The 17,676-nt window shown below is 42.4% G+C and overlaps 1 protein-coding gene across 1 annotated transcript in view; it reads left to right on the top strand.

The window, feature by feature from the left end:
* The window catches only part of NT5DC2 (5'-nucleotidase domain containing 2), a 64,073-nt gene that overhangs the window by 37,998 nt on the left and 8,399 nt on the right, over positions 1 to 17,676 (top strand). The window contains exons 6-9 of the mRNA XM_054976177.1: positions 5,424 to 5,552; positions 10,005 to 10,065; positions 10,252 to 10,354; positions 13,853 to 13,954. Coding sequence (XP_054832152.1) covers positions 5,424 to 5,552; positions 10,005 to 10,065; positions 10,252 to 10,354; positions 13,853 to 13,954 — 395 coding nt within the window. The remainder of the gene's footprint in view (positions 1 to 5,423; positions 5,553 to 10,004; positions 10,066 to 10,251; positions 10,355 to 13,852; positions 13,955 to 17,676) is intronic.

The raw sequence follows: 17,676 nt of genomic DNA, 5'->3' as shown, positions 1-17,676 counted from the left end.
AGCCACAATATACCCTGATATTGTCACTATCACAGAGAAGTCTATGGATGGGCTGTGCAAGCGTCCCATTCTAACCCACAAGAATGATAAGGCTGCCTTCTTTAACGAAACAACTTAACTCCCTCGAAGGGGTAGAAATGGAGTACAGTTCTGTGGACTCAGTGGTGCAAATGAATGATGCTGTCCACTACCCTGTGGAGTTCCTCAACATGCACAATCCTCCTGGCTTTCATACCCATAAGCTTCTTGTCGAAGTGGGGGCTCCAGTGATGCTGCTTCAGAACCTCAGCCCACCTAAACTCTGCAATGGCACCAAACTATGAGTGAAAGCCCTCCACAGGAACATCATCGAGGCCACATTGTTCAAGGCAGTGCTCAGGGGGAGTCTGTGTTCATACCACACATACCATTCATACCATCAGATAACCTCTTCCAGTTCAAGAGACTGCAGTTCCCCCTCAAGGTATGCTTCGCTATGACGATCAACAAGTCATAGGGGCAGACACTGAAGGTGGCAAAAATTGACTTGAGGGAGGACTGCTTCTCACATGGGCAGTTCTACTTGGCTTGCTTCAGAGTGAGCTCACCCAGCAGCCTGGTGATTCTAGCACCTCGGGAAAACCACCCATGAGGTCTACAAAGAGGTCCTTCAGTAGAAAAAAAAGGTTGTACGTATTTTTCACTTTATTTATTTTCACTTTATTTATTGCACTATAATTTTTTCCTTCTAAGATCTCTTCAATAAATGTTACATTTCGAAATTCACTTCATCAGTTTTTGGCATCAACACGCTTCGCTTTATACAAACACCTTTGTGACACTTGGGTACTATGCCATTATACTACAAAAACAACTAAAAAAATCCCATAAACCGAAAAATGTTACATACCCATAAGTATTATAACTGGAATTAAAGTCATTAAATATCGTAGCAAAGCACGGGCATCAAGCTAGTCTCTATATATAAAGACAAGTGTCCTGACTGACTTATCAACGCCCAGCCGAAACCCCTGGACCTAGAAATGTGAAATTTGGGGAGAACATTCCTTTTGTGATGTAGAGACTCACTAAGAAGGGATTTTAAGAAATTCACCTCCTAAGGGGGTAAAAAGGGGACTTGATTGATCATCATTCCGACATTCTAAACAGTATGCAGGACACATGCAGTACTCAGGACACATTCAATGACTCCCAGTCATTGAACATGTCCTGAGGTAAAAATACACCTCCCCTCTAGGTTTGCCAATATCCCTGTGGGGCCTGGCTTTCCTCTGTGGCTGGCAGGCTGATGGGTCAGCTGTGGAACTCTGTGTTCTGAGGTAAAAATTAGGTCAAGGAAACTGCAGACAGTTGAAGAAAGACAGTTCAAGACTCCTATATAAAAGAATGGCAGCTGAGTTTTTAAATGTTCATGGGGAGATGGTGCACGACCTTTCTAGGGGTCATTTCAATGCAAATCTCTCACATGAACCTGCCGAAGGGCCCACCATACCACTCCTCCCTCAGTCCAACTCCACCTCACACCTCAGCCATCACTTCTTACTGCCCCCAAGAAGCCTCCTGGCAGATGTTGTTCAAGACACACTGATGCTAAAAGGAGGAAGCAACTTAGAGATGCGGCAAAGAAATATGCACATCGTACTCCTGCAGTGCACTGAGCAGCAGTGGGCAAGTACCAGCAAGTCCTGAGTCCAAGGGAAAGGTGACCATCCCTGCAGGCCTGGGCACAGTAGTGACAACCCTAGCGGACCTAACAGCCACGGTATACCCTGATATCATCACTATCATGAAGAACTCCATGGACGAGCTGTGCAAGTGTGCCACTCTGACCCCCAAGAAATATAAGGCTGTCATCATTAATGAAACACAACTTAACTCTGTCAAAGGGGCAGAAATGGAGGACAGATCTGTGGACTCAGTGGTGCAAATGGATGAAGCAGTCTATTACCCTGTGGAGTTCCTCAACATGCTCAACCCTCCTGGCTTCCATGTCCACAAGCTCCTCAAAGTGGGGGCTCCAAAATGGGGGAAAGCTACCAATGAGGTCTACAAAGAGGTCCTTGAGTAGAAAAATAAGGTTGTATGTATTTTTCACTTTATTTCTTGCACTACAATCTTTTCCTTTTAAAAATCTCTTCAATAAATGTTACATTTCAAAATTCACTTCATCAGTTTTAGGCATCAACATGCTTTGCTTTATTCAAACACTTGTGTGAAGCTCGGGTACTATGCTATTATACTACAAAAACAACTCAGCCTACCCCCCCCAACCAAAAACGTTACTTACCCATAAATATTATAACTGGATTTAATGTAGTTAAATACCATAGTGAAGCATGGGCATCAAGCTAGTAAATACAGAAATAGATAGACAACAATAAATAAATGTCTGTGATGTAGATATATAAGTAGAAAAATAAAAGCAGCAGAATTTAAGTACGTGGCATTTTGCTGCCTTTATGTGACTGGTATACTACAGTAACTCCTGTAATGTCACCTTGCTATAAGGCTCTAATATGGCCTATATTATGCTGCCTCCCTGCTTCCTGCTTTGTGTTTCAGAATTGTTTTCACTGCCACCAAAGGCAGTCAATGTGTGGTGGATGGATGTGAGGTGAAAGAAAGGGATCTTTATATTCTAGGTTAAACAGGCATTTTGCTTACAAACAGAATTTATTTATAAGTACATATGCATAATGGTTACAGAGTATTGATAAGTGAATTGGTTTCAGAATAGGTTCATAAGCTTGGTGGGTTCAAAATAATTATATATCATATGTTTGTTCACAGACCCAGTCACAACTAATTTTCCATGCAGTTGCCACTTAAGCTAGAAATAATAAACTAACGTAGTCACAAAAAGTTATTTTCCTCAGTTCTTCAATAACAGAATAACTCTCTCCTCTCGCCATATAGACTTCCATACAGATTAACTGAATCTGACAGATTCACTGAACTAGACTCTCCTTCAGAACTAGAAATTTCCCACTGTGCTCAGACTAGACTAACAACTGCAGTTCACTCTGCCCCCTAAGATACAGCTGCCATCCAATCACAGCATACTTCACTCGCCCATCCAGCCCCCCTCCTTCATGCTTTAGAGGCCTGCATTTTTAACCACAGTAACAAATGTCAAGGAAGCCTGTATCCATCAAGCCACCGCAAGTGGAAGGTCCAGCACAAAACACTCAAAACTGGGAAAGTCCTCACTTCCAGGTAACAAACTGCCACCAGCTTCTCTTGACTAAACCTTCAGCAAGTTCTCAGCCCCACCAGGTTTTAAACAGGAAATCAGCCCTACAAGGTAGACCACTTTGCAGATTGAGGTTGTTTTCACGCGTCTTTACCCTCACGCAAAATCACGCAAAAGTCACAGAACAAGGGCACCTTCATAGCGCGATTTCTGACGTCATCACGACATGAAATGGAATCATGACAGGTGACATGAGAAATCGAGCCATGAAAGTGCTCTTGTTCCGTGAGATTTGTGTGATTTTGTACAAGTGTAAAGACGTGTGAAAACGACCTGAGTTGCACTAAACAGCTATTCGGTACCTGTGGCAAAAATAGGCCAAAGTACTGTATTCAAATTGAAGTTTGCAAATTCCCAAAGAATATGCAAGATTATACTCCAAAGAGTTTATTAACAGAAGTATAAAGGATACAAACATACAACTGTGCAAGCAGAGAGGAAAACAACAAATATTAGATAGCTATACTAACACACTTAAATAGACTTTCAGTCTCCCAGTCTGAGGTTACCTTTCAGGCTAAACCAAGAGTCCAAATATAGTTCCAAAGTCTCAATTCCAGAGACAGAAATGCTGGGCTGGCACCAATCCAGGTGAGTACATCTAGAGCACACTTTCCCCCACTCAACTACCTTTTCTTGGAAAAGTTGACCTTCAGTCAAAGAGGAGATTCAACTTTTGTTATAGAGGATAAATAAAAACAGAGAATAAACCACTCTTCCATTAAAAACAACCTCTTGTGGCTAGTTTTCATTCTAAAAAAAATTAAGCAAAATGTCAGAACAATTCAGACTGTTGCCAGGAAAGACTGACAGCGCAGTTACTCCTTCCTAAGGCCATCTGAAGTCATTTATTACTCACAGCTTGAGAAAAGGCTTTCTGGGAATATTCAGTATTGCACTGAATTGTAATAATTGGCTAGTTTGCTTTTATCAGAAGGGAGTGTAGAATAAATAGCTTAGAAAAGTTTGATAAAATGGCAAATCTTATTTTGTTGTTTAACTTAGATACTTAAGTATGTGTTGTGCCCCTGAAAATAAATTCGTTCTGGCTGATTTATCTGAAATAATTTGTTGCATGACTGAATTTGGAATGGGTATTTATTCCATAGAATAAAAATTCAATCAAGATCATGTGACTGTTTTACTTCAACAACAGAGTTAGCACACTACTGCCCTTAGCCCTGCAGCAATCTGTTGAGGATGTCTGTGAATAAAAATGTTGCTTATCATAGTTTGCATTAAAATGGATTGTTCCATTGCTAAGCTGAAAATGATCATATTGAGCTATTGCCAGGTTGCTTTGTGTCTGACCTTAGTTTGTAGAATAGAGTTGGTTGGTTGTGTATTCGTCTCTTGTGTTTGGCTGTTCAAAGAAAAGCCATAAGCCTAATAATTTCATGGACTTCTGTTAGTGACCTTTAGACTACTTTTTAATCTACATCTTTCATGTTTTTAAAACTGGAGAAAATTGTGAACATCAATTAATACTACCATTGAACTTAAAAGTATGCTTTTAAATAAAATTATAGCATCTATTTGTACATAAACACTGATTTCATTTGCTTCAGCATTAATAAAATGGATAAATAATAAAGAAAATTGTCAGTGCTAATTATTATTAATTGTTCCCTTTTCACTCATGTAAAAAGCCCCAAAGCAGTTCATAGTTAAAATTAGATAACACAGCAACAATAGAACAACTTTAACAGCATGATAATAATAAACCAAAAACAGCACACATCTTGCAGCAAGACATCTTCCAATCAACTCTGCAATGCCAAGGACCTCATAGAAAAGAACAGTTTTACAAACCCATGTTTCCTTTGTTGTGCATCAATTAAAAGCTGCAATCTATGTACACTCTGTTTAAGCAGCACAGAACTCATTATGATTTACTTCCAAATAAACATAGATTTGTATGGTAAGTCTTGAAGACTTCTTTACAAGGAAGGTATGTATGGAATACATGTACATTGGCCATTGACTCAAGGATCTGAGTTGAATATGTTGTGTTGAATGGGAATGTGGAATATTGAATCAAGTATCTCATTTCATTTAAAATACATTATTTTAAATAGCAGTAGAATTTCCCGCTTAACATTTATCCCCAAACTTCTGCAAAGGCTGATTTTTTTTTGCAATATTTAATACATTTATTTCTTCTGAACAGGGTCCATCAATTAAACAATTTATGGACATTTTCTCCCTTCCTGAAATGACTTTGCTTTCATCAGTGACTGATTATTTCATGGCTCATAACATTGAGTATGACCAAGTTCATCTTTACAAAGATATAAGTGTGAGTATGACTGTTTAAAGACACAGTTTCCATCTAATCTGTTTATGTAACTAGTGTACATGAGTGCGCTCTGCATTGTTTCAACATTAATGGAGGAAGGAAATACAGCCGTACATTTTTTATTTTTTAAATCAACATGAAGTATACAGAGTCACATCTATATAGTATTTACCATGTTCCATAATGTTCTTAAATTGATTTAACATTTACTTTGTGATGGCTCAAGGCGAAACCACATTTGAATTGAGGGCTTATTTAATAAACCATCAACGTTGTTAGCCTCTGAAGCACTTTCTGTTTGTCTTAATGAGGCAAATGTATTTATATCGTTTAATGTGAGAATTTTTCAGCTCTATAATTAATGGCTTTGAGGTTTTGTGTTGCTTCCTTTGGACTCGTCTTTATAAATGATAGTCTAATCTGCTATAAACCTGCTATATGCTCAAATACTAGTGCTGTAGTTTAATGATACAAAACAATGGTATGGTGGTTGATAACCTATAGAGGCAATCTTCTAGACTTGTGCAAACCCATTTGACTTCCAGAGGTAGGGATCATGGATGGTATCCATGGTAGTTATTAATATACATGGGCATGAGCCAGAAAAAAACACGAACCATGGGGTTCATGGTTTGTTGGGTTTCCACAAACCATGAATCACAAACTGGCAACAAACTGGCCCGGTTACGAGCCGGTTCGTGGTTCGGGGGTTTAAATGCCCCTTTGAGGCAGGAGAATGCCCCTTTCCGGCAGGTTGGGCCTTTTAAAGGGACCTGCTGCTTGCAAGTGGCAGGAAAAGTTTAAATAGGGAAATGGTCATTTAAACTGGCCCTTTAATACGAACCAAACGAACCAGTAGTCCAGTTCATGGAAGTTCGTGGAAACCAGCTTCCACGAACCCTGGTTCGCAAACCCCGAACTGGGCTGGTTCGTGGGGGTTTTTTCGTTCGTATTTAAGTTCGTGCCCCTCTCTAGTTATTAGCTTATCAAGATCTGGGGAGAAAGAAAACTTACAGTTTGATGCTCAGTACAAGGGAGTGGCTCGTTATTATACCTGCACTTAAAGTGGTTCAAATCTTTTGCAAAACATATAATGCCAGAAACTCCCATACCCCAGGGGGGACATTTTGATTATGAATCTTAGCAATTAGTACCCCGTTTTTAGATGACACGCATGTTTTGTAGCTGCAATGTTACAGAGGTAGAAGGGGAATCCATTCTGTTTCCAATTGTTTTATCGTCCTATCCTGTTATGCACCATCGATCCAATCTGTAGGCACAAAGACTTCTACGGCAGAACTACACCAACAGAATACACGGTCTTCAGTTACTGTACCTGTGCCAGGCCAAAATATAAATTTGATTTCCAGTCTTGTGCAATAATAGCTGGTTCTATCCTGTTTTGGTACTTTACAGAGTGTTATTTCTTCCAAAAATAAACACCGTATTTTATTGCCAGCCCTCACCTCCCAAACAGATCTTTACCTTTGGGATCTCAATAATATGCCTCATTATTGAAAGCAAATATGTATAATTCAGATAATAAATAGGTCACTCATAGATTCTAGGCCAAGGCTACTGGGACATCAGTATATGCTGTGTACCAGAATACAGGAATCCTTTGGTGGTCTGCAGAACATGTGGTGATTTCTGGGCTGAGGAAGCAAAGCTTTGTGTGCTTACCTACTTCATACATTGGCAATAATCCCTGTTGATTTCATATCTTGCTCTTTCAACCAGCTAAGAAACCAAAGTAGAGAAGATATCCCCGGTAATAAATAGTTTAAATGTTCCTATCTACTCCACATATGTGAAAATGCATGTGATTATCTAGTACTGTGCAGAACATGTGCATTATATTACCAGAAAGCACTCTGCAAACTTGAAAAATATACAGAGAGCCAGTATGAGTCTCATCTTGGCAGTTTTGTCACATTTTAGCATTGCTGTTTGGTAGCTTATGTTCTTACTTTATTCTCTGCTCTTATGACTACAGTCTTGAGCATCAATAATACAGAAGAACAGAAACAATTATAATGAAAACAGCAAGTAGCAATAATAATGATGGCTATAACCAACACGGCTGGAACACCAGGTTGTCCAGATCTGGCTATCTATTAGATTTAATGACATAGGAGAAGAACTTGGTTACTGCCAGAGTAATATTATGATCACATCCGGCCAAAAGGATCTGTAGCTTATAGTGGGTTGGGACACAGGCCAAATCCTTTACAAAAGGAGAAACAAAAGTCCTATATCCATGAATTTTGGGCAATCCAACAAATAATGGAGCAAGGTGTCAAGGTCCCCTATGTCACAGCTGCAAAGTCTATCAGCTAATGAGATTCTTCCATAGCTAAGAATTAAGAACTGTCAAGTAATTGAGTTTTGCTGGGCTAGATTTTGGATGTGCCAATCCCAGGTAGAGAGGGAAGCAAACTATATGGGCCTGGGTTCTAGTACTGAACGTCTAAGGCATGAAGTTGTCTCAAAATCAAGTTTCTAATAAAAATCAGACTAGGGTGGTCAATATTGTTAGGCAAAATCTCCAGCCAGTCCAGGCTGGAGGTTACCAGTTTCTGCCAGGCATCCATCCTCAGTAAAAAGAGCCCACCTGTTCCCAGGAAAGCATAAGTTAGCTTTGACTCTAAGGAGTGCACACCTAATTCAGATCTCAGTACGGTTCCTGCTACACAGCATGGAGCTTCCGTGATTCTTCAAAAGAATCTAGCAGAAAAAGTAATGGTTGTAATGGTTGTTGTGGGTTTTCCGGGCTGTATTGCTGTGGTCTTGGCATTGTAGTTCCTGACGTTTCGCCAGCAGCTGTGGCTGGCATCTTCAGAGGTGTAGCACCAAAAGACAGAGATCTCTCAGTGTCACAGTGTGGAAAAGATGTTGGCAGGTCATTTTTATCTACTCAGGAGGGGTGGGGGAGATCTCTGTCTTTTGGTGCTACACCTCTGAAGATGCCAGCCACAGCTGCTGGCGAAACGTCAGGAACTACAATGCCAAGACCACGGCAATACAGCCCGGAAAACCCACAACATCCATCGTTCTCCGGCTGTGAAAGCCTTCGACAATACAGAAAAAGTAATCATGGCAACCAGAAATCCAGATTGGGACGCGGATGCTTATATTGTCAGTGGTGATTAAATGGTGGTAACTAAAATATTCTCAATGATCTTAAGGAGTTTCTTCAACTATGGATCTTTTGGTTGTTGGGGGTTTTCCGGGCTGTATTGCCGTGGTCTTGGCATTGCAGTTCCTGACGTTTCGCCAGCAGCTGTGGCTGGCATCTTCAGAGGTGTAGCACCAAAAGACAGAGATCTCTCAGTGTCACAGTGTGGAAAAGATGTAGGTCATTTGTATCTACTCAGGAGGGGTGGGGTTGAGCTGAGTCATTCTGCAAGAGTTTCCCAGGGTGTGGAATGCTAATGGCGGGAGGCTTCACTGTATCCTGAGGAGGTTCTTTTGCATATGGATCTTTTAATGTGAAGGAGAACATTGTGCACACTGTGTACTTGTCAAAAGGTCAAACTTAACTGTGAGGATTTTGAGCATGTGAACAAGCTACTTCCTGGGCTCGTTATATGACTAGTTTTTTGGTGCCAGGGGAACAAACTATCCTATTAGTCTTCTAGCCTTTAGAAAGTGTTTTTTTAATGTCATATACTGCTTTCCTGCATTTTCAAAACTAACTGTCATTAAAGTGGATTGTGTTTAGTTATTAAGGTGACCAGTAATTCTATCTCTTGATCGAGCCCCTTTCCTCTATAGGAATGTAATCAGCAAATGAAAATGCTTTCTTCTCTTCCTCGAATCACAGTTACAGTTTGAGTAACATCTGTTTTACCAAAGACAGTCTGTAATACGAAAAAATTAGGACAGTTGAGCACTCCTCTTTTTCATATCACTTGTAATGGGTGCCTTCCAGATGTGTAAATATCCTGCTTCCTGATAAATTCTGTTACATGTTGCAGCAAGCCTGGAGTAACTTATGGCACAGCAGCTGGACTGCAAGTGTTTCTACTAGACTACAGAACAATTACTTTTTGTTTGGTCTGGCCTAGGCTTATTTAAAAACTCCCTTGTATTGCTGTGTTTAGTGGCTGTCTGAAAACAAAGTTCATTATTTGCTTTCACTCATAAAGTCCCCAAATATGATCTAGAGTGAATAGTGAATTCACTTGGTACAGCTGCATTTTTGGTTCTTAATTGCTGGAGTAAAGAAAGTGTACCTTTTTATTTTCCTCCTTTTAATTGCCATATCAGCGCAATTTGTCATTTATTAATCCTGGCCTCTTCAGTTTGCTCTCCCCCGTTATTAAAATTATTAGCTGCTAGGGTAGAGAAGTTTTTGGCGAGGGGGTTGTTCTGTGAACTGTCATGTACATTGATGCTATATGAATGCATGACTTAAAATTTATATACAACAACTCTTTCCCATTTTAGGATGCCATTAAAGATGTCCATGTGAAAGGAATGATGTACAAATGGATTGAAAATGACATGGGTTAGTTAAATTACAACTTTAATTAAGCATGCTAAATCACAATACATTCTGGTATGGCATCTAATGGCTTGTATGTAGATCAATAGTTTCATACTGGCAAACTACAATTTACCTAAGTATTGCCCTTTTCCCATTGTAGTAGTATTCTATATGCTGTACAGTAGGCATTTTTTTGTTTTTTTGTAGAAAAATATATTCTTCATGGAGATGAAATTTATGCTGTTCTAAATCGTCTGGTTAGCCACAATAAGAAACTCTTCCTTATCACAAACAGTCCCTTCAGTTTTGTGTGAGTATTAAATAGTTACTTTTATACTTGAAAATTAATATGAGGGCATTACATGTTTGTTCCTTTTTTAAATTGATGGATTTTGGTATACAGTTGTATTGTGAAATGGAGAACCTCACTTGTTGAAGATTTGTTTCTATGGATGTAAAGGCCATTTTGGAATGACTTAAAATTAAGAGTTAGGTCATATTAAATTTGAAAAGTAATAGCAGTCCTATCTAAGTGCGTAATCCTTCCCCATAATAGCGCAGTGCCATCACAGAAAGTTCCTCATCAGGCAGATGCCGTAGTGGTAGATCAGCTGCTTTGCATGCAGAAGAACCCAGGGTCAGTCCTTCGCTTCTCCAGTTGAAGGATCTCTGTTCAGAGAGACCCTGGGGAGCTGCCAAACTAAATGAACCTGTTATGATAAAGAGATCTCAAACAGGCCTTTAGATAGTGTTAGTCTTTAATTCACCTTCTGACTCAGGCCCTGGGGCAGTTCAGGAAGAAGAAACAGTAAAAGAGGCCTGGGTATTGCCATTTATTCTCTAGCTGCCATCCCATGATGGAGAAATGCATCATAAAGCCTGGGTAACATGACTAGGATTTGGGGATTTTATTATTTATTTAATTTATTTCATTATATTTCTATTCCACCTCCCCATATGGGCTCAGGGTGGATTACATCAATTAAAACACATAATCGACTATATGGACAAGAATTCACCAATTCATAAAAGCATTATTAAAATTACAATTCACATATAAATAGTTAAAAAGATATCAAGAGGGTGGTAAGCACAGTATAACTTAACTTCGCTCAGTGCAACAAAATCCTAAAGATAGGAATGGTGGTAACATCCAGTGGGAGAGAGTTAAGCACTAATTTATCAACTCCCTCCCTCCCCCACTCCACATGTCCGGTGGAGGCCAGGCCTGGCCTCAACCATATGCTTGACATAACATCTCTGTCTTACAGGCCTGGCGGAAGGACAACAAATCCTGCTGGGCCCTGGTTTCGAGAGACAGAGAGTTCCACCAGGCTGGAGCCAGGACTGAAAAGGCCCTGGCTCTGGTCGAGGCTAGGCAGGCCTCCCTGGGGCCAGGGACCACCAATAGTTGTTTGTCTGATGATCGAGGTATCCTCTGGGGCATATATAAGGAGAGGTGGTCCCACTGATATGAAGGTTCCAGTCCACTTAGGGCTTTATAGGTTAGTACCAAACCTTGAATCTCATCTGGTACTCCACTGGCAGCCAATGCAGCTGATGTAGTATAAGTGTTATGTGCATTCCAATTGGCACCCCAGTAATATCACATGCAGCTGCATTTTGAACCAGCTGTAATCTCCGGACCAGACTCAAGGGAAGCCCTGTATAGAGCGAGTTACTGTAGTCTAGTCTAGAGATGACCATTTCTTGGATCACTGTAGTTAGGCCACGGGTCAAAAGATAAGGGACAAGCTGCCTGGTCTGTCGAAGATGGAAAAAAGAAGACCTGACAACTGCAGTGACCTGGGCTTCCATTGGCAAGGAGGCATCGATCACCCCCAGGCTCCTAACCCTCAGAATGGGTGCTATTGGCACCCCATCGAGGGTCAGGAGTAGGGGAGTGCAAGGCCTATCTGCTTCGTTAAACCTGCTTTGGTTTTAACTGAATCAGGAAACCGTTTCGGTATTCAGGGAATACCGAAACAGCAAGCCGATTCGGTATTTGCGTTTCGGCTTGATTCGGCCATTGTTTTCAATGAGAAAACCTCCCAGCTTTCTGGAAGTCTGGGGAGGCCATTTTCTGTCCAAATCACACCAAACTTGGTGGAGACCTTCTCCTAACTCTCCTCTAATGACCTCCCAAGTTTCAGAAAGATTGGACTTTGTGGGGCCAAGTTATGCCCCCCCCCCAAATAAGGTGTCCCATCCTCCTACACTCTCCATGGTTTTCTATGGGGGAAAACAAGTCATCTTTCTAGGTGGCTTGGGGTGGCATTTTGCAAGCAAAATGCAACCAACTTTCAGGGGACCTGCTCCCACCTGTCCTCCCACCCTCCACCAAGTTTCAGGCAGATTCCTCTTTGGGGGGGCATTTTACGGCCTCCCAAAGAAGGTGCTCCTATCCACCTCCACTCCACTATTCCCTATGGGGGAAATAAGAGAGGCTTGTCTGGCTAGGGGTGCAAAATGCCCCCAACCTTTAGGGGCCCATCTCCTACCTGTCCTCCCACCCTCCACCAAGGCCCAAGCTGATCCCACTTTGGGGGGCCATTTTATGCCCCCCCCCAAAGGTGGTTCTCCTGCCACACCACTTTGTCTTTCTACTGTGGGGAAGATTTCCACATCATAGAAACACATGGGATTGGGGCTGCCAATGGCCACAGCCACAGTCCACCTGCACCCAAAATGCCAAATACCACACACACCCTCCCCAAAACCTAACCTCCCCTGTCCTGTAGCCAGCCACTTTCTATTGATTCCTGTTATGGGAAAATCTCCCACAGCAGGAACCCACGGAATGTGGCATCTATGGCCACAGTAACAGTCCCCCTTTTAAATCCACCCCCACAGCCCCACACTGACCCAAAGACACCCTCCCCAACATTCCCACACCGGCCACTACCCCAGGAGCAGGCTGGCCAGCCATCGCCCATTATTCCCTGTGATGGGAACTTTTAAACTCTCTTTCCCAGGGCAATTATGCACAGCCCAGGGGTGCCACAATGGTGGGCACACTCCTGAGTGCGAGCTTGTCCCTGTGAAAGAGCACCTGAACCACAGACACCCTCCCCCAAATTCCCCCACCACCTACAGAGATGGCTGGCCAGCCAGCCCCATTGTTCCCTATGATGGGAACCAACTGCACAACAAAGAATAAAACACAAGCACACACTGAATAAAGTTTTTTAAAAAATATTTTCTCACTTTCAAAGTACAAGTAGGCAAAGCATTGTGACACATTACACCAGCAGTCCCCCACACAGAAAAATAACACAACTCACTTCACATTAAAGAATCACCCAAAACACAATTGCTGTCAAAAACACTTTATTTCTTGAACAGCTTTAGGTTGCACAGCAGGGGGGCACACCAAAGGGCATGCCAGCAGTATCTTACAACAAAAAAAACCCCACAACTCACTTCACATTAAAGAATCACCCAAAACACAATTGCTGTCAAAAACACTTTATTTCTTTAACTGCTTTAGGTTACACAGTAGGAGGGTACAACAGGGCATGAAAGCAGTCTACTACACAAAATAACACAACACATCACCGTTTTTGACAGCAATTTGTTTGGGTGATTCTCTGATGTGAAGTGAGTTGTGAGTTGATTGGAAGGGTTGACTCTGTGTTTGATACAGAATAACATCAAGCCTTAAAACATGGTTTCACTCCATCTGTGGGGTTCAAAAAAAAGAATGGAAGTTGTACAAAATGTCTGCACATAAAGCTTCTGAAAATCAAAATCTCTAGCATAACAAGGAACTGGATTTCTTGAAATAACTTTTCCATTTTTCCTACAGTGATAAGGGAATGAAGCACATGGTTGGTAAGAACTGGAGAGACCTCTTTGATATGGTTATTGTGCAAGCAGATAAGCCCAGTTTCTTCACTGATAAACGCAAGTATGTTTCTTAGCTATATATGTTGATTAGATCAAATCAGTACCTTAAATAAGCAGCTGATGCCAGAAATGGCAGCCATGCATTTTTGCATGCATCCATTTTACATAATTGGTTGCTGGGAGAAGAGTGTGGGAGAAGATAGAGCATCATGACCTCATGATTCTGATACATTGCCCTAAGCACTATAAAGCAAGAAAGGTGAATTAAACATGGAGTTGCCATTTTTTTCAGACAGCAGCCATACGTTTAATATAACATATAGCTTCTAAACAAACTCACAAGGCAGTTCTATTTAAAATAATTGGGTTTACTTACAAATATACATGTCTAGGATCAAGAAACCGGGGTATTTGCATTATCAAAATCTGGCCCAGATCAGTCCAAGTTGCTTTTGCTAAAACTGTTTGCAAGTATGTGGAGACCTATTAAATTCATTCCAAGCCTGGTACAAAACAGTTTCTCTAATGCTCTGTGCAGTGCCTGTCAGTAAAATTAAATCCCAGGCAACAGAAACGCTGTTTTTTTCCCACTTCATAACGGTTCTTAAAATTTCCTGTCCTGGCTGCCTTGTTTTTATTTGATTTGCTGTGGCAGTTACCTTGGGGCCTTTGCCATTTAAGAAATGGAAAGTAATTCACTGCCCAAATGTTTTTTCTAGAAGTTGACTATACTTTGGCATTATGTAGCTTGTTACAAATAAATCAGCCTATTTCTTTCTTCCTGCTGCTCTTACTAACAAGCTGTTGATCAATCCACATTCTTAAGTGTGAAATATTCCACTGTGACTCTTCTAAATTTTTTCAGTAGCTCTGTGTTCATATGAAATGCTTCTCATACATCACTTTATTACCTTTAAAAAAATATAAAGAGTCATTGGCTGCTTCCACACACGTTGGATAATCCACTTTCAATACTTTTTAGTGAACATTTGAAACTGATTTTCCATGTGTGGAACAAAAAATCCACTTCAAAAGGATTGCGAAAGTGCATTGAAAGTGCATTATTCAACGTGTGTGGAAATGGCCATTGAGTGTATTCTTCCCTCAAGTTTCTTGTGATGCGCTGATCATTTTTTGTAGTGACTGTATCAGCTAATAGCTCACCTTTTAGCACCAAGCTGTGGCCAAGCCATAACCTCATTAGTGGAGGATTTGGGGGAAAACATTCCATACTCATTTCATCCCTCACCACTGGTGTAATGATTTCAAGTAAATGTGTGTGTATATCTTTAAATGCTTGGTGAGATAGGTGAAGAGTGGGGGTGAAAGAGAGGGATGAGTGAGTGATATGATTGGTTGATGACTGAGAGTGTGGGCGGAGTGAATGCAGTTTGAGACTGACAGTGCAGAGAGAAAAGTTTTCAGTCAGAAGAAAGCAGGCTAGCTGTGTGCTGCCTGAATATGTTGAAGTGTTTATGAGAGAAATATAACCTGTGTGGAACCTGAACTGAGCATGTTTGTGAAAGGACACTCAGTCAGGGAAAGAGAGGCCAGCTGTGTGCTGCCTGAGCAGGTTTAATATTTTTGTGAATGAGAGTCAGAGAAAGAGGGGCTAGCTGTGTGCTGCCTGAGGAGTTTTAAGCATTTCTGTGAGACAAATATTGAGTTAGAGAAAGAGGCTAACTGTGTGTGAAGCCTTGGAAGAGATCTGTGTGAATGAGAGTACATGAAGTAACTTTAAGAACCGAGAACCACTTTTATGAAACCAATACGCTTCTTAACTAAATAAAAGTTTATTTTGTTTTGTTATATCCCAGTGTAGCTGTCATTGCTGTATTCCATTCCTATCCTAAGGGCCACATAGAACCACGAAGGAGCCTGACGCTTTGGAAACGTTACCAAAGGGAAAAATTAAATAAAATATCTTGGAATAAAATATTCCTGGTGGCAGCAGACTACCCAGAGGGTTAAGGGATAGATTAAAAGAAAAATCTACCCCAAGGAAAGTAAAGATCATAACAACTGGTTAGCAAGATAATGATCTAGGACAACCCCTGCTTTGTATAGCTAAATAGTTGGCAAGGTTGACAATCACCAGGGTTCTACCTTCCATTACAGCAGTTGGACTTTGTGCAATTTAAGCACTGGTGGTAGAGAGTGCTGTCAAGTCATAGCTGACTTATGACAACCCCTGGTGAGGTTTTCATGGTAAGAGGCTAACAAAGGTGCCTGTCTTTGCAACCATGGTCTTCATTGGACATCTCCCATCCAGTTACTAACCAAGGCTGACCCTGCTTGGCTTCTGAGATCTGATTAAATTGGGCCTGCCTGTGCTATCCTGGTTACAAAAAATTTAAGCATTACAAACCAGCTTTGCCAAAAGTCAAAATGCTCCTTCTGTTTAAAAAAAATGAGAAACCATTTTATTGTGCTACTGTTCCCATTTTGTCATAACTGTACATATAGTTAAAATAATATGGGATATGAGTATAACAAGTGCTTTCTCTTAAGTTCTGCAGAGCAGCACCATAACCTCATAATAATCTGCTGAGAGTGGGCTATGAGATAATGACTAGAGGTGGGCACGATAAAAAAAAAATACCAATCAAGCCATTCGTGGATCCAGGCCGCCGCCGAACCCAGGTCACCGATTCTAACCGATCAAGTTCCGTTTCCGATCGGGAATTGGGGAGGACAAAGCAGGAGGCACCCTGCTGTTTCCAGCAATATAGGAATGGTGGTTGGTGGCAGCGGCTGCCAGGCCCGGCGGGCACAGGGAGGGAGGGGATGTTCACACACACACACACACACACACTTAGAGCAGGGGGAGAGTTTTTAACCTGGCAATGAGCCGCCTTCCCTCAGGGAGGGGACATTCACACCAGGGCCAGATCTACAGTTGCCAGTGCCCAGGGCGCTCCTGGGTCCCCCCCCCCCGCCCACACAGCAAGCTGGCTGTCCCGGTGCGCTGTGGAGCTGGCGGCAGCACGAGTGGCTTGGAGGCTGCCCGCGCCATTCACCTGCCCCGCAAGACAAGGGGCAGCTGGCTTGCCCGCGTGCCCCTTGTCCTGAGGAAAAGCGAATGGTGCAGGCAGCCTCCCAGCCACCCGCGCGCTGCCTTTCTCCTTTCCCCAGGACAAGGGGCAGCAGGCTTGCCCATGTGCCCCTTGCCCGGAGAAAGACAAACGGTGCAGGCAGCCTCCCAGCCACCCGCACTGCCTTTTGCTTTTCCCCAGGACAAGGGGCGGCCGGCTTGCCCGCGCACCCCTTGTCCTGGGGAAAGACAAACAACGCGGGCAGCCTCCCAGCCACCCGCGCTGCCTTTTGCCTTTCCCCAGGACAAGGGGCAGCTGGCTTGCCTGCACGCCCCTTGTCCTGGGGAAAGATGAACGGCGCGGGCGGCCTCCCAGCCACCTGCGCTGCCTTTTGTTTTTCCTGCAAGCTGGCCACCCCTTGTCTTGCGGGAAAGGCAAAAGGCAGCGCGGATGGCTGGGAGGCCGCCCGTGCCATTCAACTTTCCCCAGGCGCACTCCTGGGGCTGGCAACTGCGCCCAGCGCCCCCTCTTTGGCAGCACTGGGGGCAGACTACCCCCCTGCCCCCCCCTCGTCGATCCGGCTCTGATTCACACATACACACACACACACTTAGAGCAGAGGGGGGGATCTATCCCTGCCTCTCCAAATAGAGAGAGACACCCCGTCAACATGTTTCAGCCAGCTTTTTAAAAAAAGCAGGGACAGAATCCTCCATTCCTCCCCACCTGATTTTAAAAGCAAGCAGCC

This window comes from Eublepharis macularius, chromosome 4 (assembly GCF_028583425.1).
Source record: "Eublepharis macularius isolate TG4126 chromosome 4, MPM_Emac_v1.0, whole genome shotgun sequence".
Lineage (NCBI taxonomy): Eukaryota > Metazoa > Chordata > Lepidosauria > Squamata > Eublepharidae > Eublepharis > Eublepharis macularius.
Note: the sequence above shows the minus strand (reverse complement) of the source record. Positions and strands in the feature narration are given on the sequence as shown.